Source organism: Gallus gallus, chromosome 4, assembly GCF_016699485.2.
Source record: "Gallus gallus isolate bGalGal1 chromosome 4, bGalGal1.mat.broiler.GRCg7b, whole genome shotgun sequence".
Taxonomy (NCBI): domain Eukaryota; kingdom Metazoa; phylum Chordata; class Aves; order Galliformes; family Phasianidae; genus Gallus; species Gallus gallus.
Genome location: NC_052535.1, coordinates 73,169,429 through 73,194,309, shown reverse-complemented (window position 1 = coordinate 73,194,309; position 24,881 = coordinate 73,169,429). Strand labels below are relative to the sequence as shown.

At 40.6% G+C, this 24,881-nt stretch overlaps 2 protein-coding genes across 15 annotated transcripts in view; one reads left to right on the top strand and one right to left on the bottom strand.

Moving 5' to 3' along the window:
* The first annotated feature begins 872 nt into the window (after nt 1-872).
* On the top strand, nt 873-2,327 carry SOD3 (superoxide dismutase 3, extracellular). Its single transcript, XM_040699307.2, has 2 exons — nt 873-994; nt 1,422-2,327. The coding sequence occupies exon 2, from the start codon at nt 1,438-1,440 to the stop codon at nt 2,152-2,154; it is 717 nt and encodes a 238-aa protein (XP_040555241.1). The 5' UTR covers nt 873-994; nt 1,422-1,437; the 3' UTR covers nt 2,155-2,327.
* An 858-nt stretch (nt 2,328-3,185) lies between these two features.
* The window catches only part of CCDC149 (coiled-coil domain containing 149), a 52,841-nt gene continuing 31,145 nt past the window's right edge, over nt 3,186-24,881 (bottom strand). For 3 of the 14 annotated variants that reach the window (XM_040699300.2, XM_040699303.2, XM_025150061.3), the window contains 6 exons: nt 24,769-24,853; nt 22,952-23,096; nt 16,489-16,565; nt 15,112-15,144; nt 11,329-11,436; nt 3,186-7,847 (listed from right to left, as the gene is read on the bottom strand). In XM_040699300.2, the coding sequence (XP_040555234.1) occupies nt 7,273-7,847; nt 11,329-11,436; nt 15,112-15,144; nt 16,489-16,565; nt 22,952-23,096; nt 24,769-24,853 (1,023 nt within the window). In that variant the 3' untranslated portion in view covers nt 3,186-7,272. Of the gene's footprint in view, nt 7,848-7,871; nt 8,479-11,328; nt 11,437-15,111; nt 15,145-16,488; nt 16,566-22,951; nt 23,097-24,768; nt 24,854-24,881 lie in introns of those variants that run through there. The other 11 variants (XM_025150062.3, XM_040699304.2, XM_040699301.2 and 8 more) reach the window with 7 other exon arrangements.

The following is a 24,881-nucleotide window of genomic DNA, read 5'->3' as shown; positions in this document are numbered from 1 at the left end:
CCCAGTGCACCGCACCCATAGGATCAACGCACATTTTTACCATGCCAGCAGCGGACAGCCTCACTGCTCTCCCAGATGGCAGAAGATGTGAACTGGGAGAAGGTTTTTCTTCACCCTTTTCTTATGCTGAGAACCATTCTGCACTTTTCCAGAGGCTCCTCTCTCTCTCTCTCCCCCCAAACTCAGCCGGCTGTGCTGCTCTCCTGTTGGCTGAGCCCTCGTTTCGGGCGCAGCACTGCGGTGTGCAGGGCAGGGTTACACCCCTGGAGCCCAGAGAGCTTCTCAGCTGGGGGATGGCGAAATGCAGCACGATGTGTGCCAGCCGGCTTCTGGGAAACGGCCTCTCTGGGCCCCCACTGACGTCTGCCGCCTCACCACTGCTTGGGAAACAGGGAGAAAACAGCTTCAGTGGGGCAGGGAACGGGGCAGACTGCAGCCCGTTGGCTTCACAGAAAAGCATCACTGCGATGTGCCTCAACGTCCGTCAGGCTGAGTCCTGCCTTCTTGGCTTTAAACCCACTGAAACTTTCGTGTACATCCACGTGCTGTGCACCTCATGTTGCTGGAGGACCCGACCCAGTTTTGCCTAATGAAGCAATGGAAACACAAACCACTCAGTGACGACCAGTACCAAAGCTCCCAGCCCTGCCCCGATGCTGCTCGCCGTGCGGAAGGGCGCTCGGTTACACTCACAAAGACATCGAAGGGAAGTTTGCTTTAACACTCGGTAACTTTTTTTTCCTTGTGTTTTGGCCAGTTTCCCCCCCAGGCTCACAGAGCAAGGACAAGCAGCTTATCCAGCCTGAGACCAACTCTTGGTTGCCTCCGTCCCTCCCACAGCACTGCCGGTGACCCCTCCCCTGTGCGGCGTTACCCAACTCGCAAACAACGCTCCCGCTCACATCGGCCCCACGCAGCTCCGGTTGTGTCCGATCCCACCTCGCCGCGGGGGAGTGGAGACGAAGTGCTCCTGCCCGAGCAGTGCTGCGGGCAGGTAACCACTCCTTGGCTGTTGCTTTTTGTTCGTCGTGCCGAACTCCTCGCCAGCATGGCAGTAGGTGGACCAAAATGAGCCTCCTGGCAAGCGGTCCTGCTGGACTTTGTAACAGGAGAAAAGCCTCCGTACAAACTCAAAAACAGATTAAGCAAGACTTCGTGTTACTTGGTTTCTGCAGGGAAAGAGAGGTGATTTTTAAGGCTAATGTCCAGCGTAAAACACAGAATAACTGCTATTTTTTAAAGGCATGGCTGTCAACTGTATGTGTTTAAATGTGTGTGCGTTTTGATTTGGTCTCCATTCAACGTGCTGGCTGGATGTAGAAAGCAGCAGCTCACGGGGACTTGCTGCAGCTGTTCTGCTCCTTCCCAGCACGCTGCCCCCAGGCTGCAAAAAGCCCCTGACTCTTTCTGGCTCCTTGCAGGTTCTCACTCACCAGGATGCTTCTGCTTCTTTCTCTGGTCACTGGGCTGGCCCTGTCTGCCTCTGATGTCGTGACAGAAACAGGAGCCGATCCAAGCAGCGTGTTACTTCATGACATACAGAGAAAAGTGAATGACCTCTGGCAGAGCTTGCTCTATCCAGTGATGGCTGATAATGAGACTGATGGGCTGACCTACGCCACCTGTGAAGTGAAGCCCAGCTCCAAAATAGATGCTGACAAGCCACAAGTGACTGGACAAGTCTTATTCAGACAGCATTACTCACAAGGAAAATTAGAAGCCATTTTTCACTTGGATGGGTTTCCTCTGGATAACAACCAGTCTGGCAGGGCCATACACATCCATGAGCTCGGAGATCTCAGCGACGGCTGCAACTCCGCGGGAGGACACTACAACCCCTTTGGAGTGAACCACCCCCGCCACCCAGGGGACTTCGGCAACTTTTCTCCTAAAGATGGCAAGATCAGAAAATACAAACCCAACCTCTTCGCCACAATGTTTGGTCCGTACTCCATCCTGGGCAGATCCGTTGTGATCCATGAGCAGGAAGATGACATGGGCAAGGGCAATAACAAGGCCAGTCTGGAAAATGGAAATGCTGGCAAACGTCTGGCGTGCTGCGTGATTGGGATCTGCAACAAGAACTTGTGGGAGGAGAAACAGTCTGAGGCTATGGACAGGAAGAAAAGATGGCGCCGAACCAGGCTCAGCTGAGGACCTGCAGTCGAGCTGCCAGCTGGGCAGCATCAAGTACCTTAGGGTGCACCGCTGGCCGCTTAGATGGCAAATGGGTTCCCATTTCCATTCTCTTGCTTCTCTGAGAAACGCATATCACTTTGTAGAGCCACCTTTCTGTAAGCTGATCAATAAAAACAGCATCAACTCAACACTGAGTGATATATTTTCTTGAAAATAGAAGGTTCCCTTTTATGCAGTTTGGGAGTTGAATGCACGTATGTAAGAGTGCTGAGATGAACGGCCAATTAAGAGGCTGTGCATTGCAGGGGGCACTTAAGGGACCATAAGTTAGATATGAAAGACAAAAATAAACATGAGTAAGGGGAGAAATGGCCTCTGATTAGATGCTGTCCCTTATTTAGCTGCAAACCTGAAAGGTAGAAAGAGCTCTGCTTTCAACAGCTTTGGGTGTTATGCTGTAAGAGTTGGGTAATGGACTTCCCTGGGGAAAATACGGACATTTCCATTTTAAGCTTTGGGTCCATGATGTTATCCTACTTGGATTTCCAAGTTTTACTCTCAAACATATCTAAGCTTCTTAAATGCTTTGGACTGTCTACTCACAACTATCATTGAGTGACAGTGTTTACATCAGAAAGCAGACTTAAATATTCCAGCTTTCCATAACCCCCCAGCAAAAACTCCCGAGAGCCTCCGGTTTGTGACAGTTAATAATGGGTTGCATTCAAGTTTTAATACTGCTTAGACAATAACGATAAAAAGGACAATAAAATAAGAGCAGCAGAAATTAGTACTACTACTTTCAAAACCAACAAATACCGAGTGTGTATCTTCACACAAAACACTGGGAGGTTAATCAGCCACGTGAGACTGGGAGAAGTCACAGGGAAAACACGTCAGTCAGATAATGCTCAACAAACTTAGCGGTCTCACTCAATAAAGCTTGACTTTTCTCATTTAAAACAGCTGCAAATACTGAGACACTAATTCATGACTACCGTTCATCTGATACTGAGAGGAGGAAATAAGCAGGTAGAAGAAGCCAATCAGGAAATGTATGGTTTTATTCTAGATGACAAAATATATCAATAGAGTTGAACTATGTTGCGCAGTTAATCCAGGCAGCAACAAAAGAGAGGTTTGCAAATAAATTATACCGCGTCATTTAAGAAGTAAAACTACAAAACAGAGGCTGGTAAACAAAACCCTATCTTTTAGAAACGTAGCAGACTTTCAACTTCATCTCAGTTAAGATTTCAAAATACATTCCTGAGCTCATATGGATTAAAGAAATTCCGCTGTCTTTATTATACAAATCACTGTATGCTTAAAAATAGTCTCGCTTAGAAAAGAGGCAACATTCTAAATGATGCCTCTCAATCTGTCCTTTTCACACCATTATTTTACAAATGCGCCGAGCTTCTTTTTCAAATAACCACAACAGTTCTTTCAAATGAAATCCTTCTCACAGATAATGCATGAATTTGCTCACAGGTGAGGCAATGTGCTTCAAATCAATTTACGGAATGCATCCTCTCCATCTCCTTGCCACAAGGCTCCCCTTTGCAGTTTACTTCCCCAGAGCCCAACAGCAAAAGGTGTTACACCTGGATGTGATTTCTCCATTTCTGAAGTCCTAGAAAGTGGGAACACAAGCCTAAAAGAGACTCAACAAAACAGCGCTGATTCCACAACAAAACAAAAGCAATGAAAACAAACAAACAAAAAAGCCCCACATAATTCTAACAGCACAACAGCATCGCTTGAAACAATATCTAAGACAGTTACTGACAGAACTATTCAAGGAGAGATCACAGAGAGCAGGCTTGCTCTTACAGCTGCCCCAGTATTGAAGCCTTGTGTTCCTGGGAGCAGGCTAAAAGCACAGCCAGAGCACCCATTCCCTGGGCAGGATGGATGGGAGCAGCAATGCAGCAGTGATACGGCACTCTAAAATGGGCTCTCCAGAATCCAGATCTCTCGTTGCAGTTTTAACAACTGAGGGCTAATGGAGCGAGGATAGTTACCAAGATGACCTAATTGCAGGGTTGTACACCAGTTTTCTTTTCTTAGGAAAACCACACTAAAAGAATCAATGAGTGAGACGCTGAAAAGCTGCTGCTGGTCCACAACTACTTCCACCTGCTCTGATTTCTGCACTAAGCCTTTCATTGGCCAAGAAGGCCAACGGCATCCTGGCTTGTATCAGAAATAGTGTGGCCAGCAGGAACAGGGAAGTAATTGTCCCCCTGTACTCAGCACTGGTGCGGCCGCACCTCGAGGACTGTGTCCAGTTTTGGGCCCCTCACTGTAAGAAAGACATCAAGGCCCTGGAGAGGAGGGCAACAAAGCTGGTGAGGGGTCTGGAGCACAGGCCTTATGAAGAGTGGCTGAAGGAACTGGGATTGTTCAGTCTGGAGAAGAGGAGGCTCAGGGGAGATCTTATTGCTCTCTATAACTACCTGAAGGGAGGTTGTAGTGAGCTGGGGGTCGGCCTCTTCTCTCGTGTGGCTAGTGATAGGACTAGAGGGAATGGCTTCAAGCTGTGCCAGGGAAGGTTCAGGCTGGACGTTAGGAAATACTACTTCTCTGAAAGGGTGGTCAGGCACTGGAAGGGGCTGCCCAGAGAGGTGGTGGAGTCACCGAGCCTGGTGGTGTTCAAAGAGCGTTTGGATGTTGTGTTGAGGGACATGGTTTAGTGAGAACCATTGGTGATGGGCGAATGGCTGGACTGGATGATCCTGCGGGTCTTTTCCAACCTTAGTGATTCTATGATTCTATGATTAATTAATACCATTAACTGGATGTTGAGGGACCAGGAGCAAATGTCAGCTCACACAGTTGTGGGTCAAAAAAAGATACAGAACAAGGAAACAAAGGCCAAAAACAACCCTGAAAATTTCAGAGCTCAGCTATGTGAAGCCCTGCCCTTTTTACTGGCTTGCATCAGTTCTGACTGCTTTGATATTTAGCTCTGCATAGGATTAATCTGTGAAAGATGGAAAAGAATGCATCTCAAATAAAGTGATACCCGATGTAACATTCAAGCATTAAAGCAAAAAAATCTGCCACATTCTCCTGGAGATCTCAGTTTCTGCAGCTATTTCTCTTCTGACTTGTCAGTACTGCCATATAAATGAGTCAATAGTGCAGTCAGTTCCAATTAATGGGAACAGCAAAACAATCTTTCAAATGCTTAAACTCCTCTTGGTTTTCAGGTGATGAGGAACTTAAATTGTCATCAGGATAATGGAAGAAAAACTTTTTACTGCTTCATGTTCCTAACGCACTTAAATATACAGCTGTTTTTTCCCTAAGGGCTGCTGCTTAGCATCAGCAAAATGCTGCAATGTCAAATTACCTTTAAAGAGAAAGGAAACCTATTTGGGGAGCACTGTGACTACGGCTTTATTGCCTGCAGAGATACTGAAAGGGTTTACCTGGGTGCACCTGGTAGGGAAAGCACAGGACAACAGCGACGAGCCAGATTTTTCACCTTCCCTCTATCATTCCTTATATTTGTATGTAATCATTTACATACAGCCCTTCTTCTGCTGAATACAAATTGCTCATGGACTCTGACACCTTGATTATAGCAGCACCTGCTAGCTCAGTTTCCATATACAGAAGAGTTTGTCAGTATCGCTAATATAAACTCTGTTTATTCAGTAGCTGACAAGTGGGCTGTAAAAATTTGCAGCTGGCAGTTATTTGTCAAAGGAGAACTCAATCTGGGAGGGATTTTCCTTTTTATTAGTAGTATTTTATTAAATTTGGTTTAATTCTCTCTGATTGGTTTCAAGTTCTAGGAGTGAGAAATGAACATTTACAGACAATTAGGTCCCAAGCCAGCAGAAAAATTGCCTTGACGGCTGCTGGCCCATAGAAGCTCCACAGCTGCAGAGACTGTTCCTTATGCTACAGGCAGGAGAGGAAGGACGTGCCTCCCCTTCTCCAACAGCTGCTAACTTCACCGTTAAGTATTCCCTTGTTGCTGCCCTCCTCGGAGCAGAGTGGCACAGCTCCAGCATCAGGAGCGTGCTGGGGAATGACACAGCAGCCTCCTTCTCCCACAGTTATTACAGGAATGTTTTCTTATGTCTGAATATCAACACAGGCAGAGGTTAAAGACAGCAACAACACAAATAAACCTACTACTACACCAAAGACTGGTGAGGTGAGGAGGAAACAAACATACGAAAAATGTTTATGTTTTCTAAAACACTAGAAAACAAATAAACACAGATTTGGAAAGGAGGCCATGTAAGGAGGAGGCTGAAATCTACCACCCGCTTCTCCAAGGGCTGTTTCACCTCCTGGGGGCTGAGGGATGCAATTCTGGAAATGTAGAGCATGAAGGAGGAGGATGGGGCATCATTGGTTCTTTTCTTGCTGCTCCCTTAGCTTTGGAACAGTACTGCTGTTTCTCATTGAAAGACTTCTGGCTCCTCAGATGATACTTCCTTCACAGCATCATTAATTTGCATTCTTAGTATCTGGTGAAATAACTCCCTATGTTTTCATGAGATGAGCTGGGAAAGGGAGGGCAAAAATTTGTACAGTTGAGAAGATAGAAAGGTTTGAAATGAGATAATGATGCACATGCAGGGATGGTTTTCAGAAAGGATTCTGCTTCCTTAAAAAGCAATAGTAATTTTATTCTAAGTATGCACTTGCAAAGGGAAACAGAATGCAGTCTGAAAAACAAGCAAAAGCCAGCAACCCTAAGATACTTCTCAATTTATCACTCCAAATTCTCCATCCTTGGAAGACACTTCTGAGCATTAGGATACGGTCCAGCACTAAGACCATACACCTCACATGTACGTGATACATCATTATCACTGGTCTCTTTGCTACACTGTTGTAAATTATATCAATCACTGCACAGAATCAGAATGATTATACCCCATTAGCTTCAAGTTCTTCCCCTCAGACAACTTACATTTTTGGTATGCTGCAGTCAAAACTAACAGAATACTGTTATCAGACCAATATTAACAGACTGATGTAAAAAATCAGCTCTTTGACAGACTTGCACTGTTCATAATCACAGTAGCATACACACTTGCAAGAGGATTACAGTGAGAAGCTTGAGGGCTTGGATTTCATACCTCAAGCCAAGTTGTTATCCTAATATTCACAGTTTTCAGCAGCATCAGATGGTTTCTTGTTTTCAGATTCAGGGAGCTCCTCGAGGCCGATATTTGTGTGTGCAGTTGTAGCACTGAGACCCCCATGCCTTTTGGTGTCCTCACTGGGCACCACATCCATGGTGCTGCCATTCTGATTCTCTCCTTCATGTGTAATTTCACAGTCACTCTCTGAAGTTTCATCACTGCCTTTCAGGGCCTCAGTTTCGGCTGTCTGCTCATTTTCTGAGGCTGAGGGGTCTGTAGGGTCAGACGGGTCCGGGCTGGGCAATGCGAAGCCTCCCTCAGATGAACCATTCAGCTCTGCTCTAACCACAGTCTTCTGCTCTTCAGATGAATTTTCTGTTCTTTTCCCTTCCAGTTCTGCAACTGCCTGTTTTGTCAGTTTAATTATTTGACTTCCAAGCTTGTTTATTTCTTCTTCCTCAGAATGTAACTTGGGTAATGAAGGATAAAAGTGTTTATTTTGGTTTCTGTTATTCAAGTTTCTTTCCTCCGAAGCCATGGAATCATGTGCAACAGCAGTAGTTTCTTCACGTTCCCTCTTCTGTTCTGCTGAAAGAGAAACAGAACAGCAACATGCCTCATGTATCTACATATCTGACCCAGAGACTATTATAATAGCATCAGAGCACAGAGATGTTTACCTCAGAGAGGAATTTCCAGTGAATTTCTATCTTGTCCCAGACCTATTTCTTAGATTACAGTCAATCAGCACAAGGATCTGGCTGGATCAGGAACTGTCTTCCCCTAACACTGACAACTTCCAAAGTAGCAGTTGATACCATACTGCAGAACAACACAGGCAAACCTTTTCAGAGGAGTATCAACTCTTAATCCAGGTGCTCAGCTGCAGAATTTTTTTGGCACAGTCTAACACGAATCCCCAGACCAGAACCACTTTTATGGGTTAACACAAACTTCATTTCTCTTTCTGCAGGCTCTCATCCATTAAAAAGTTCTGTTATTGATCCCACATTTCTCCCAACATAAAAGATTATTCTAATTTGAGTAACATCATAAAACAAAGCAGCAGTAGGAGAATATGAAATATACGGAAAGCCAAACACTGAATAATGTGTCAGAATAGAGAAAACAGCAACGCTGCACAAACAAACAGCTTTGTAAAGGAGAAAGAATTCGTCCTCACCTCTGTTAAGTACAAAAAGCCTCATTGAAAATAAGCCTGTGAAGTCAAGTAAGAAAAATTAGGAAATGCCACAAGTATGGCAGCACTGACAGCTCCAAATGACTCTTGCAGTGCATATGCATTACCTTTCAGTATATGAGCATTTACTCTATTTCTCCCACAGGAATCCCACCTTGCTCAATGTAAGAGCGGCTGCAGGGAGGGATATGAGCTATACAATAAAGAAGCCTACTGTCTCTATCAGACCTGCCTCATTTATAATTTGGAGAGACAAAGTTGGAAGGAAGGGGACATTCTGACTACCATTAAGGAAGATGGGATTTAGGCCTGTGGAAAAGGCAGGGATAAATTAAATTTCAAAAGGTGATCACCCACTGGATCTAATCCTCATTATCTGAGCGCTCAGCTGGAAACAAGGAGCTTTGACTTGCAGCACTGCTGTGCTCACTTTCTGTATATGAATACACACACTCGAAGTGCTTGAACAACAGTCAAAACTTTGCTACCTCAAGTTGCACTCAAAATTAGTAGGGACACTCTATTACTCCCTGTGCACCTCAGTTTCTTCCTACACCATTCCACCACTCTGCTGTAATTCTGTGAAGACAACTTGTATCAAAGCACAACAACACCATAGAAACATTCATAGCAAAACAGCACTTCAGTCTTCAGAGAATGCTTGAGATGGTGCACAGCCAATGCAACAGAAATAATGCGTTCGACAATGACAACAGAAGGGAAACTGTTCATTAAGAGCCCCAGTGTTCAAGTACAGCATATCACACAACACGGGATATTGGGCAGATTGGATTAAGTGAGAGGTTGTGTCAAAAGACAGACCTTCATTCATATGCCTGTACTCTGCCATCAGGCATTTTCTCGCAGGAGCTGCGTGGTATATCCTACAGACTTCTACCATTCATCCTAACTACAACGACCACTTCAGGTTATCAGCTATACTGTGCCACATGCAAATTGAAAACAAGCTGTTTGTGCAGGCAGAGCAGTAATTTCTTAATCCACTGCAGTTTAAACACAGGATTTTTCTGTGATTCTATTACAGTTATGAAACGAGGAGGGGTAAAGAGGGTGATCTACCGGAGGCCAGTTCTTCTGATGATTGTCCCAGTCCTAATCCTTGGCTATGTTCTCTCCATGGCTATTTTCTTCTCGTGTTCTCTTCCTTTGTCTGGCTCTTTGCTCCTGCCTGATATCCTGGTGTTCACCCACTCCCTCCACATACTCTGACCATTTCTCATCCTCCTTTTAGTATTTATCACCACATCTTGCTTTCACTGTCAGAATTTGGATTCCTCACTCCTGTGCTCTGAGCTAGATGGAGGTTCCTCTTCATGCAGAATTTACCTTTTTCAACTCCTATCTATTCTAGCCTTCCCATCACTTTAAAGCCTTCCTTTCCTCCCCGTTCCAAGTTTTGTTCCCTCCATGCTTACATTATCTAGAAGGAACAGCATGTGCAGAGTTTCACCTATGCTAGTAGCACAAAGAAAGCTCAACAGAATCACTGTTGGTTTTTTGTTGTTGTTTTTAGCAGACGAGATTGACTTAGAATGGGGTGGAAATTCCAACCTATCTTCTCACGAGTGGAAACCTCTTCCCCAGCCTGCAATTTCCTTGTCTATTAATTATAGATATACAAATTCTTGAATGTTTACTTAAAACACAATGACGTAGGCATCAAAACTAAACATGAAAAAGTTATGTGGTTGATATGAAAGAATCAGCTGAAGTAGAAAACACAGCATGGAAGGCTTCAGCCTAGAGGTAAAGCTTGGCAGGGTAACAAAGCAACAGAAACAGGGTTTGATGAGAACTGACAGGCAGCTTTAATCAAAGCTGTCATACTAACCTCACCTAGGACAAATACGTAAAGGAAATAACATACCACCACCAAGTAAATACTTTCAGTAGCTGCAGATTTAATTAAAAATCAACGATTAAGCAGGCAAAAATAAAAAAAAGAATACTTACGAGCTGTTATTACTGACTGGAGATCTATTCACTATAGTTTCACTTTATTTTTAGCAAAAATATCAGCTGATCAAGATCATAAAAACGATCAGTCTGACTGTCAGGTTTTATCAGATGATAATATGGATAATAAAGTCAAAATTAGGCCACATTCTATTTAGTTTCAGGACTAACAAATAAATTGTTTACGATGCTTCACAGTTTGCTGAGCAAGATCCAAGCATACCAAAATATTATGTCATTAAAGAGCTTACCCAAATGCTGAAAGGCAAGCATAATAATCCATCTCCCATCTATTATGAAAAACTCAGGAAAAAGTTGAGGTTATCGGAAAAATACTATCTTTTTGCTACTGTCACATAAAGCTTGAATTTGGAGAGATGTAAAAGCTTGCTATTGAGGAAGGTTTTGAACAAAACACATGCAAGACTATAAAAAAGCAGTCAATTTCTCCAGGAAAACGAGGGGGATATTTCAATTTAACAGGCGCAATCAGGAAGCCTTTCATCTAGATATCAGCTATAATGCAGCCAAGTGCTACGCCAGTTCCACAGACTGCTTTCCTACTGTGCATTTTAACAGAGGGAAAAGGAGCAGGGGGCTAACATAGACGGCACGAATAACTTCTCACAGTATCAAGTTATCTGGCATGAAAATCCTTTGAAGTGTATGACCTGATGTCTAGCACTGTGCAATCTCTTCAACAGTCATTTTCCAGTGGTTCCTTTGCTGTTTGTACTGGGACCAGCTATCCCTTTCCCTTGTGGATGATTCATTCAATCTCCACCGGCACAGAAACTTTGCCTTCTGCTATCCCAGCATGAAAATTTATTTTTATTTGGAAAGAAACGTGTGCCCAGCTTTCATCGTGTTCCTTATGCTCCAGGTGCTCACCTTGTACTTCAGCTTGCTGTGGCTTATCAGTAAATGCTAACAAGGGTGACCTAGACCTCTGTATAACAGGCAAGGATGCGTCACTGAACGTTATGGTATCCTTTCCACCTGAAACAAGGAATGTGTTAAAATCATTAATTCACCAATTACATTCATTGTTCACTAATTATACACAAACATATCCTACCATTTAACTTTTTTGGGGTTTTTTTTTTGCAGTGTTATGAAAAGAAGTACAGAACAGAAAAAGCATCTCAAATGATCCTTCTACAGTACTGAAAAAAGTACTCTATCCTGGAGCTGGAATATGCAAGTTAAACACTGAAAAAGACTTTTTTTTTAAGCCTTTAATACAGAGTAGAGGACAACCTTTGAAAGAAGAGCAGGTGCTGCATTCAGCTAATTGTATTAGTCATATAATTCAGAACATTACAAATCAAATCATACCAAAAGTATTGGAAAAATTTATTTTGGGTAAGGCTAGATACCAATATATGGATCATTTGCGTGCTATTGCCAGGGCTGTTCAGCACTAACTCTTCACTTTCTCACCACTTCATGGACATACCATACCGCCTCATGCCATATATGTAATTTTACACTACAGGCTAACACACGTTGTCCTTAAAACAAATAGATAAGTAAATAAAAATTAAAGATTAGCTTAACTAAGGAACAGAACAGAACAGAGGGAGCATACATTTCTGAGGAATGGGAGGGATTTTAATTTGAAAATTCCCCAAATATTTCTGAACATTTTTGTTTCAAGCCAAATGCAAGAGGGCAATTTTCCAGCTGTTTCCAGAGAAAATTGTGCAAGAAACTCTTCAGCTAAGGACTCTGCTGTATATGCCTAGTCTTTACATATTTTAGCAATACAGAAAGCAACACCTGCAGACCCTTTAGGAAGTCCTCCACTATTCAGGATACTCATGTCTGTAATGACTGACACTACCTTAAACCTAGAGGGGAGATGGCAGGAAATTTGCAAGATCAGCTAAGCATGGTGCTTGAGCGGCCTCCAGAACAACTGTCAACTGATAACTGATGGCTGGGAAGGTGGCAAGCTGCTGCTCTATTTATCTCCATAACAATGGACATTTATGTAACAACCACTTCTGCCCTCTAAATCTGTTTGTACATTTCACCTTAAGGCAACATCCTAAATCTAATCACCCATCCAAGACAAAGTCTTTCAAAAGAGCACCGGGTCAGGAGATACCCTGAATAAATCCTTCACTAAGAAAGTTCTGGTACTTCCCAAGAATGAGTGAAAGTCAAGATGTTCTCACAGAGCCAAATTGGGCTGCTCCACCCCTAACATCTTCTGAAAGCGCTGCCTGTTACTACCTTGATACTGAAGGTATTAATGACTTTTTAATATCCTTATAATGTTGGGGTATATACTGCAGTGATACAAACGTAATTAATGGTTTAAAAACATTGACCTTGTCAAGCTTTGATCCCACTATCAAGTATGCATCAGAATTCTGCCTTCGCTATAGCAAGTAATAAGGAAAAAATAATAACTAACAACAAAGTAGAGCCCTTGCATCTAAGCGTAAGGCAAAATTAATTAAAAGGAAAAAAAAAAGCCAAAAGAAATCTGATGACAACTTTAAAATGCAGAAAAAAAGTCTAGAAAAATGCACTTCACAGTAATATTTAAGAAATTCTGTGTACAAAGTCAAAAGCCAAATGACCAAAAGTAGAGGTCAAACTCTAAGAGATTATGAATAAAGAATTTTGAGAGATGCATTATTAACTGTTACGTGGAAAGCAGAGAGTCTTTTTGGTAGCAGTTGTTAGATTTAAATAGTAAAGCCTGAGGTAGAAGATTGCAACATAAGCTTTAGAAAAGAAACAACTTGACTTCCAGCCAAAGTTTACACAGGAAACACATTCACTTTCACATTTTTCTCTGAAAACCAACCCAGTTACAGAAAATAGATCTAAGCTCGGTATCCACACAGCTCAGCAACAGATGTGGCCCAAAGAGTCCAGTGCATATTATTTATTAACAGTGACTCACATCCATTCATGAAGGAGGGACATGGCTGTTGCTGTAGTATATTCTGTGAATCATTATCTGAAGTTGGGCTACACATGAGGAATTTCAGTTAGCTGCCATGTAAGCTCAATTTTATAACCCATACTGCCTTGTGCAGAGCTCCCCTATTTAATGGATTTTAAAAGGACTCTGGTGAAAAATACAGAGATCTCAAAATAAGGGGACAATTAAGTTTAAAGGAAATAAAGGAATAAAGTTACTTTGCTTTCTTGTCCAGGAGGAGCACATATCTCTACAAGATTCCCAGGCTTGAGGATCCACTCACAACCTCTGCTCCGTGTAAACTGCCCTACACTACAGCAGCTGCTGAAGCCATTAATTTGACCTCATCAGTGCTTCACACTGATTACTGCAGAGGAAGAGGCAGCACAGAAACTTTCCTATCATCCCAGACAGAAAAAGGCTGAGTCACAGCTGAATCTTTTCTTAGTCCTTTCTTTAGTGAAGATCTGGAATTTTCGGGAACCGATAGATTTATAAAAATAGATAATTACTTATCTGAGGACCTAGTGACATCTTTCTGTAAGAGTAACAAGTTATGTTTACTCTGTATTAATGCTGAAGGTACTAAACTTATTATGCAAGCATATTTGAACCAGCCGTGATGGATGCAGGACAAGGCAAAGAAACGCTTCTGCAAACATCACTTTCTCTATTTCTTTCTCAAGACAAGTGGGCTCATAAAACAAAAATCGGAGATATATCTATGCCCAAGATTACTTTCTATTTAGCGGTGAACCTCACAAGAGATTCATGTGATTACAGCCCATTTTTCCAGACAGGGGAAGCTGAAGTTTGTGATAGGCAGAACTTTTACAGAAACAATTTCACCATTTCAAACATTAAATACACATCTCCTTGGTTTGGCTTTGCCGTTGTTCATTCACGCATTTCATAAGATCAGGATGACAAATACATCACCTAACAAAAATAATTAGAAGCAGTCAAGCTCTTTCTTTACTGAGATCATTTATTAACACAATTTGGAAGATAATAATACCATGGTATCAGTGGATGTTGTAAGTGTTATATGGACAGTGATGCCTAAGTAGGAACATTAACTTCAAATTAAAACTCTGCGATTTATAATGTGTGTTCCTTTCAGTGGTAGACTAAACATCAGCTTTTATCTGAATATTCTTCCAATGACAATAAGTTCAACTCACAGCCAAATAAAGCTTTTTCCTCTTTGAACTTAAGACCGCCTAGATAACCTCCCTCAGATATCCTCCATGTTCTGCCCTTTGCCCCAGCTAGCGTTCAGCTGCAGAGCCCACTATGAGACTTCCTACACTATTTGTTTCATACTGCCTTTTCATGGAGCAGTAGCTTTCCACACTCCGAAAAGAAACGTGGTTACAAGGCTCTCTGTGACCACCTTGGGACTATGGTGCACTTGGAAACAAAGCTACACTCTTGATTTAGAAGTGAGGCAGCAAATCAACAAACCAAACTTGGTGCTCAACAGAACACACAGTCCAGTGTAAAATTCTAAGATGATCTATTCTTACTATTTCCCTCACTTCAAACAAATTGCCTTGTAGAGCAGCCTCTGTTTCTCTTGTGGTCATCTTAATTCACTTGACTAAACATCTTAATCTGACAGATAGAAAAATGTTTAGATAACATTTCCATTTATTTACATGCAGAGATAATATTTAATGTACTGCTAAAATAAGTTACTAAAAATATACATGTCAAGCAGAACCTACTCCCAAATCCCACTGAGACATTGTAGCTCAGGCCTTCAGGCAGCAAAAGAAAGGAAGGAAAGAAACAGTTGTTAATGTATAAATATCAAATTGATGTCTTACCTCCACAGATAAACAATGGAGCCATTTGTTCCCACTGTTCCTTTTTGTTGTAGTTTTTGGGGTTGATGGGTTTTTTTTTTTTTTTTTTAACACATTTTATAAAGATTAGAAACACTGTTTCTGTTAGTGTACTAACTTAATGGAACACTGTTTCTGACAAAAACCCTACACTACATTAACCCAGTAGGCTTATGATACATTATTTTTACTACTGCGGCTCTGTACATTAGCATGGTCTTGACAAACATTACACCTGCCCCCCTGGGACAAAGGCGCTCTGTGCATATTAGTTGACTACCTGAAGAGTAATCCATGGGAGGAAATTTGGGACCTTCAGTTCTGGAAAGCACCAATGAGAGAGAGCCAATTCCAGAAAGGTAATTCAGAATGCCTACAACATTAGGCCAGAAAGCTGAACCACACTGGTTTTTCACCACATCTCTTCAGCCTTGTCAAATGTTTCCCTCTAGGTGGAATTTTTAGGTATAAAAACATAGAGCCAAATAAGTGTAAGTCTAACTCATGCTAGTTCCCACCCCAAGATAGGAAGCTGTAAACAACAGTGCCTAATGGTGCAAACACCAACAACGGAACAACATAATTTACAGTGGTTAAGAAAGATACAATTAAGTGTAATGGGAAGAAAAGAAGCAAAAAGTAAATGTAAATTAAATATTGCTCATTTTCCTAAGAGAAAGGTCTATTAGGAAGCAGATTAATCTCCCATTACTTGTGTAATTCAAAACCAAGTACAATCCTCAAGATGCTACAGGGAATAATCCTGTTCTGGAGAGACAGACTACAAAATTTCAGATCATTTACATTTCCAGCTTCTCTGAGACTAACATTCTACAGAAAAATATTACAAAACACAGCAATAAAATTCATGGAAGTAATAAGACATACAAAATTAATGTATAAATCTGTTGAAAAACTTCATGGTTTTTTACACAATATCCTATGTGTATCATTTTATACAATGGTTTAAATAAAACAGTTCCAATTTTGTTTTGTAACCTGCAAACGATGGAGAAAACTTCATTATTTCCAGTATTTAATTTATTTGTAGTATCCATATTTGAAAGAAGGCTGAAAGAGCCTTGAGAGTTTTGACTTCAACTTAACATTTATTAAAGGCCTCAAATTTTGCAAGTGTGCTGAACAGCACAATCACAGAATAACTGTCAGTAAAAGACTATAGCCAAGCTGTTCTTAAATGCAAACATACCCTTGAAAACTAAATAACACAAGTTGATCTCTTGAATTTTTACTGACCTGGAAGACTCCACAAGCCAGCAATTTCCAAGGTTCTTAATTTCTTTTCTAGTTCCGCCACTCGATTACCTAGAATTCTTTGAAAAAAAAAAAGAAAACAAAAACAGAAGTCAGGAACATTCAGCTGAAATGAGATTCCCTGTTATATTAAGGCAACCGAAGACTAATTGTTTGCGTGACTGCAATTGAATTTTGTACTTGTTACTTAATTAGTGCAGTAAACCCGTTAACAATTTTACTGATTTGTACTAATGGCATTGGACAGCCTCCCCCAGAGTTTAGAGAGAGCAAACTATAGTTGTCTAATTTGTACCATGGTTAAAAATTAAAACAAACAAACAAACAAACAACAAAAAAACCCAAGAAAGATTAAAAAAAATAATCTTGGATGTATTGGATATTCAATCTTTGCATAACGCTAATGATCAAGAATAGCAACTCCCAGTATTTCTATTTTCTTGCTTGCAACTATTTCTTCCTGGTTACTTCCACTTTCTCAGCAGCTAAAATCAGAAGATAACAGCTATGCAATCAAAACGTGCAAAACTCAAAACAACAACTGGATCGATTCAGCAGTCCCAAGACACAGTTTTGGCCTACTCTTATTTACAAGGGTTTGTCTGTCAGTAAGACTGCTTACTACAGCCAAGAACAGCCTTGCTACTACATCTTCTTTTTTTTAGGTGATGAACTGTTGTCTTATTTACTAAAAAGCTGCGAGCCCTTTAGTGCCTTTATCACTCAGCCACTCTCAGTTTTCACTGCATTTCCTGGGTCATCTCTTCTTTTATATCTGATTCCTAAATAAATACTATTTGCAGTTAGCTCTCCTGCTGGATTTAGCTTTTAGACTTAATTCTCTCCCAAGATCAAATGAGAGATTCGTATCTTGCAAAGAAAGCTCTTTTTTTTCCTAATGAATTTTTGAAAATGTTTCTCTCACAGGCACAGCAAGTATCCTAGAGTCAAAAGTCTTTAAATAAATCCCAAACAATACTCAACAGAGTGAAAAAGCTAGACGAGACAGCAATTCTAAACATGACAGCAGAGATAATGGACAGCAAGCTTTACTCATCAAATTACAGCAACAGGATAAGTCAGTTAAATTTGAACTGAATGCTGAGAAGCAGTATATTGCAACACAGCAAGGCAACAATATCCTCCCAAGCTCACCAGAGCTGTGTAATATTGCACTGCATGCTCTCCACCTAGGGCTTTATGCTGCAAACATTTGAGCACACTGGGAATGTCATTACTGACAGGATGACAGAATCTGGGTCATGAAGGACAGCAAAACCAGCAAATATTAAATGGGCTAGAGAAATCGATTAACAAGGACTATGTATTTTTGAGATCTCTAATGTGAGGTCTCTGCAATGATAGAATAAAAGCTTCTAAGTATTTTAAAGACTACAAAAATAACAGTTTGAGAGGGAGACTGTAAAAGAGAAAGCTTAGAATGAAGATCAAAGCGAGCACAGAGTGGTATAGGGATATATAACAATTAGAAAGCAAACAGCCCATCACGTTTACAAGCAGAGGAGAAAAGACATGTGGCAGCAGTTATTTCTCCAGTGAAAGTCAGCAACAAAACAGGCCACCAATGCTATGATAGATCTATTACTGCCTTCTCCAATAACTGCTCAAGACTAGATTTTGCTTTCAGAACGCTTCCTTCTGATACAAGGGACTCAGTCCTATTAACTTTGTTTTCATAGCCCTGTGTATTGTGCTGGCCTGAAGGCCCACTGAAGGTCAGCTGAAGGATATGGAACTCCCCTGGCTTAAGGATAGGGAAGAAAGACAAATTGTGAAATACTCCTTCCAGTACATGTTAGCTTTGTGAGGGAGCCAACAAAACAAAGCTGAGGTGGCTGATGGTTACCACTACAAATGTGTTGTGATTTTGCACTTTTGCCAGGAAAAAAAAACAAATGGTTATTTCAGTAAGTGTCCCACCAGTAGGTCCAGGGCAGAAAAGGGGGAAAAGACATCAACTAGCTGTATCACAGACCAAAACTAACTTGACCCTCTACATTAAGTTCAGTTACTGCTACTCTCTTGTTATTTAGAGAACAGCAATTCTCTTGCTTCTCTTAAACTTTATAATTCATATATCTGCTGTACTACAGTAATTCTAAAGATTTTTGTGCAACTCTCTCCTGGTAATTGCTATTGAAGCCTCAGAAGAGACGCTGAGCATTTTTTAAAAATCTTTGTTGCAGGTTTTCATGTAAAAGGATCATTCTGCAGCTCTGAATGCTGCTCAGCAGAAAGAGAGGACAATCCTTAACCACAGTCCTTTCATGGAGGTGCAAAGCACATATATACGATATGATTCCAGTTTACTTCAAACCACATCGCTGGAAGAGAAGTATGAGAGTAATTAATCCTACATAAAGCTATGTGTGTTAATGAAAGCATTTACTGAAAATCCTGAAAACAACATGGTTTGCCCCAGTTTCTCCTTTCCCCTGTGCCTCTCCAAATAATTTGCCACCTCAGTATATGCTGTGGAAAGTCTAAGTTGTGCTGGCCTGGAACAGCAGGTATTTTTGAAGGGGTTGCGTGGGTTGCTAGCGTCCAATTCCCAAATCTATTTTCCCCTCTCTAGCAATAACAGACCAGATCCTTTAAAGAAAACAGAAGGATTGTGTCATCGACAAAGATGCTAATAGCTATTCCCATTCCTCTCTGGTTATGTGCTTAATGCAACAAGGGAGTTTGTCCAAACCTCCCTCCAGGATAAGGCTTTAGAGAAATACGTTGTTCAAGTGACGACAACAAAGCTCCCACCTAAACACAGAAGCTCCCTTCTGGCAATTCCAACTCTTCCCAACACACATGGGCATAACCTCAAGGGAGCTGTCCTGATTTACAGTATCTGAGATCCACTCAGCCTCATCTTTAACTTAGACTTATTTACAGAAGACATATACCCTCATATAGACACAATCTTCCAAACACCCATAAATAGGGTCTGTCACAGTAACTTATCTAGTTTTACACATTATGTGGAAACATTTACTCACAGGTTGAGACAAGCTTTTTAGTTCTGTAGGAATAATAGAATTAGTGTAACACATCTAAGCAGGAGAACAGCTATGAAGCTTATCTGGCTTGCATGAGTGCTGGCAATTTCAGGAATAAATTGCACAAAAAAAATCCAAAACCATGTAATAAACTGTTCATTGCTGGTGGAAGCCAAAAAGATTTTTATCCACTTTTCAGAAGGGTTAGGACTGTTTATTTTAACATTTACGTAACTATTTAATCTTGTAATACATTACTGCATACAGAAAACTTCTTTTTCAAATTAAGCTAATGTGCTTGTAAGGAAAAACAAAGAATGTTACTTAAACTGAGCAGCAGTAACTACCTATCGCATGGGGAAACTGACCCATCTTCTTTTTAAATAACTTATATGCCTCTTAAATCATGGAATCATAGTATGGTTTGGGTTGGAAAGGACCCTAAAGACCACCTAGTTTCAATCCCCCTGCCATGGAAAGGGTTGGCATCCACTAAATCAGGCTACCCAGGGCCCTATCCAACCCCACCTTGAATGCCTCCAGGAATGGGGCATCCACAGCTTCTCTGGGCAGCCTGTGCCAGTGCCTCATCACTCTCACAGTGAAGAATTTCTTCATTATACCTCATCTTAATGTATCCTCATTCAAATTTGTTACCCTTTGTCCTATCACTAACACTTCCTGATAAAGACTCCATCTCCAGCTTTCTTGTAGGCCATTTTCTTGTAAAAATGAAGCTAAAAAAATTACAGGCTGGACTTAGCCCTTTCATTCATAGGCACTTCATCTCACACTTCCTTTTATCATACCAGATATTTAGAAGAAGCAGCAATATTCAAAGTGTGTCTGTTCCAAGAGCAAGTGAAAACAGACATTTGTCTTAAACAGGCTAACAGCAGAAAGTTAACTTCAACAGTACACTCAAATTACAATCCATCTAGAAAAAAATCTACTGTCTTGTTATTATTTCCATTAATCAAAACACTAATTTAGTGTACTGTTATTGTGAAGTTAAATAGCCTTATTTCAATTGTCAAGCAACAAAACAGGTTATGACTCTGGAGCAGGCCAACTTGTGGGAGAGAAATAAGTCAGCATAGTCTTGAAGAGCCCCATTTACTGGTAACAGAATCACTAACAGACAAAATAACTATCACAAACCGAACGTATAACTTTTTCCCTGAATAAATCAACCACTCCAAAATCTCACGTTCTTCAACCAATTTCATCTTCTTCACACAATAGTCTGTACGATTAACTGCGTTCTCAGAAGATTGTACAATAAAAGCTTAACATAGTAAAAGGATTGAAGGAAAATACTTCAACCTTCTGATTTAAGAAAACTCTTTTGTCATTACCTTTCTCTCTAGTTCCACTTCCTTCTCAACTTCCTACTTTGAATACAGCAATGTTTTCAGCAAAAGAATGGATCTGCTGCTAGTGCCAAGATTGGGGGCTTGCCTATTCACTTGCACAGCAACCTAAATCTCACATCCAACCTGCACCAATTAAGTGGGCAGTTTTCTACCAAATTTCAGAAGACATCAGTCTTTACTCCTAACTTTTAAAATAGTAATTAAGTGTCCTCAACAACCAGCTAATGCACCTGAAACAAAGGATGTTTTCCCCTGATGTCCTATTTGCATCACCCTCTTTCACTTTAACACTTTTGTGACTTAGGTGCTTTTACATGAAGTTGTTCCCATTCCTCCCAGTTACTTAAAAGGTTTTTTAATGAAACTAAAAGCCAAAGGTGGGAAGAAAAAAAAGAAAAAAAAAAGAACAAGCATACTGTACAAGAGTATTCCTGAGGCCTTCCACTCAACTTGCCCAGAATTTACCATTCTGTTTTTTCTCTTGAGGCATCCAAAGCACACTACAGTTCTAAGTATGCTCCTTCCTTGGGATAGAGATGGACTATCACCACTCCCTAAGATTTTATCTCCTGTTGGTTACAATATCCAACTCCAAATGTGTCTTTGTGCACACATCCAATCCTTACTCCAATGGCTATGCCAACTGGGCACACAGATAAAATAACTGTATCTCTTGGTGAAGACTTGTCTCGAAAAAAAAAACTATACACAGTAGTTGAAAATAGAGATATTAGTATCAGAAAGTAAAGCCATCATCCCACCAGTACATTTGAGAGACGTAAAGGACTGCAAGAGATGTAAAATTAAAAAAGAAGCTTGCTATGATTATAGTCAGGGATATGCAAATTACAGCACCAGGAAATGATGCAGTATCAGAATGTAAAAGGCAAAGAGTGGAATAACAAAAGTTATTCTCTTAATGTTTTTTCTGATGTTACATTAGCAGCAAGGAGGGAGCAAGCAGATGTTAGACTCCTCATTAATGCTGCTCAGTGCAGAAGCTCACCTTGCATTTCACAATAGCCTTAAAAGTATGATTTGACTGAGCTGCTATCAGTTAGAGCTGGGCTACATTCTCACTGCTTTAGTCTCCCTTCAGCTGATTAGGCATTTGCTTTCTCAAGAGTATTCAAGAGTGGCTATAAACTGCTCCTCCACTTCTGCTGCCACATCCCTAAGAACTATGCAGTGGAGTCTGCCTAGTATCAGTTACAAATTTTCAAAATGAATCATCTATTCTAGCACAATACAGTTCACTTCAGAGCTACTCCTTCCTTTCATGAAAGATAGCTGCCTGTTTCTGACATCTGGTCCTGATGTGCTTTTGAGAAGCCTGAATAATCTCTGATTACCAGTAGTGACTCAGTGTTGCAAAAAGCCCCCTTAAAAGAAAAAAAAACACACAGAAAAAGCCCTAAAGAAAAAAAAAAATCAAACAAAAACCTGAGCACAGAATTGAGGAACACTTCCTAGCTCTGATTTTCATACACTACTTAAGGACAATAACATCAGAATGTCAGCAAATCTGACAAAAACGATTATATTCTGTCATGATAGATGTTATACCAGATACAATAAATTCTACGATGAGTAGAACAGCTAAGGGTAAACAAATTCTCCTTGAAACTTCAGTTCAGATTTTAAGAAATCATATGGTAGCAATATAACTGTGTTTATCTCTTGAAAGTTTTGGCAAATAACTATAGGAGCAGCAGCCATCATCATCCACAACACATAGGCTACTAGCCTGTAACAAATGTCACACTAAAACTTTTCAGACTCTTTCCTAGGTGTAACATTTGCTATTCCCACCAATGTTTAACAGTTGATCTATCATATCTTCTCCGTTTCAGTCAGGTCTCTTTAAACTGTATTATTTTCTCTAAACACATAGTTGATTTTTGGTTCTAAAATCCACAGTACCCAACCACCTGTTAGCAGTGACAACAAATTTTCTGTGAAAATTCCTTTCCATTTCCCTAAAACTCCTCCCAAAACTATGACTCTTCCATAGCTTAGTAAGTTTCTGTTTTACTTAAAAGTCATGCTACCTACTTGTTGGTTTGCCTTTGGTGTTGTATGACCATGTTTTTTTCATGGATTGTTTCCAACAATGCAGTGGCCAGTGATTTGAGATCTGAAATGGACTGTGGTGTGGCTGGTAGGCTACATCCATGATCCTCTGACAACAACTCTTGGACTGTAACGTTAAAAACACAAATGAGTTTTGGCTTCTCTAGCACAGAGACATTACACAAACATTTACTTAGCATTAAAGGATTATTCTTGTTACTTAAATGAATATATATAATTTCCCTCGACTAACAATCCCAAAAGACCAGAAACATAATAGAGAGCTGGCATAAAGATGGTGGCTTTGTGAACTGACTGTTCAGAATCCACACCAACTGCCAGAGTAAGAATAGGCAGAAGCATTTTGGGTCTGGAGCACAGGCCTTATGAGGTGCAGCTGAGGGAGTTGGGATTATTCAGTCTGGAGAAGAGGATGCTCAGTGGTGACCATATCACTCTCTACGACTACCTGAAAGGAGGTTGTGGTGAAGTGGGGGTTGGCCTCCTCTCCCATATAACCAGAAATAGGACTAGAGGGAATGGCTTCAAGTTGCGCAGGGGAGATTCAGGCTGGACATTAGGAAATACTTCACCTCTGAGAGAGTAGTCAGGCACTGAAACGGGCTGCCCAGGGACATGGTGGAGTCACCGTCCCTGGAGGTGTTCAAGGAACATTTAGATGTTGTGGAGGGATATGTTTTAGTGGGAAATATTGGTGGATAGGTGGACACTTGGACTGGATGATCTTAGAGGTCTTTTTCAACCTTGGTGATTCTATGATTCTATGATTTTCTGTTAACTTAATTCTGCTTTTGGAAAATGATTGTTATTCAGGAGGAAACAAACCCATTCTGCTACGCCATTCAGGCCTACAGATTGACAAAGCTGAGCATTTCTCTCTGACTTACACTAAAACACCAGCCCACAAGAAAACTTCTATATCACTTTTCAGAATTCCTACATACTTTAGCTTGTTTTCATTTGATCTGAAAACAGCCATCCAAGAATTTCCTTTGCAGCACAGAGCCTGTTTACCTCTCAACCACATTAGGGAGTTCATCAGTATAATCAACTTCTATAACTAGAATGTGGCTGTATCTGTTTAAATTTGTGCAGGTAGACAAGTACATGGAGGAGATTAGACGAGACAAAAAAAAAAAGAAGGAAAAATGAATTTTAACTACCATGACAAAAAATACTGATCTCACCTGTGTGTATATGAACATATTAACAAGGTGTACTGTTTGTACAGTAAAAATACTCCAGTATTTTGCTTGCTATATTTGTTTGTTTCTTTCAAGTAGGAGATTACACCATTTTGCTTCCCACAAAGAAACATGGGAAAAGAAAACTTCTTGCAAAGTATCTGAATGTAAAACCTCCCCAAAATAAGAGTAGAAAACCTAAATTAGGGCCCCCCTCTATTCATCAATACATTTTTCATTGGAGTATGAATTGGAATTGCCATTGTTAGCAGAGGAAATAGACTGAGTAGAAAAGTGAGGTCAAAGAAAAATCAAGGTTAAAGTTGCAAATAGGCTTAGAGATAAGACAAAAATGCATTTGATCCAATTGACTGGGGAGGAAATAAATGGCAAAATAACAAAAAGGGAAGCAATACTCAAAAGACATTTTTTTTTTTATCAAGTCAAATGAGAAAATCATGAAAAATTAGCACCTGATAATAAACACAAAAGTAAAAAAATATTTTATCTGGTTGGTAAGGAAAGTGTTACTGAAATTGAGAAGAAGGGATGAATTCAATGAGACACACAACACTACACTGAGTTTATTAATACCTTGTTTTGCAGACAGGACTCCAGTCAGAGCACTGCTACTGGATCTACTATGAGTCTTTGAATTTTTCCGTCTCTCCAAAGCATTCTAAGGAAACAACAAATACCTTATTCAG

What these genes read in the sequence shown, in the direction of transcription:
- SOD3 (XM_040699307.2), top strand. Translation starts at nt 1,438, where the DNA reads ATGCTTCTGCTTCTTTCTCTGGTCACTGGGCTGGCCCTGTCTGCCTCT.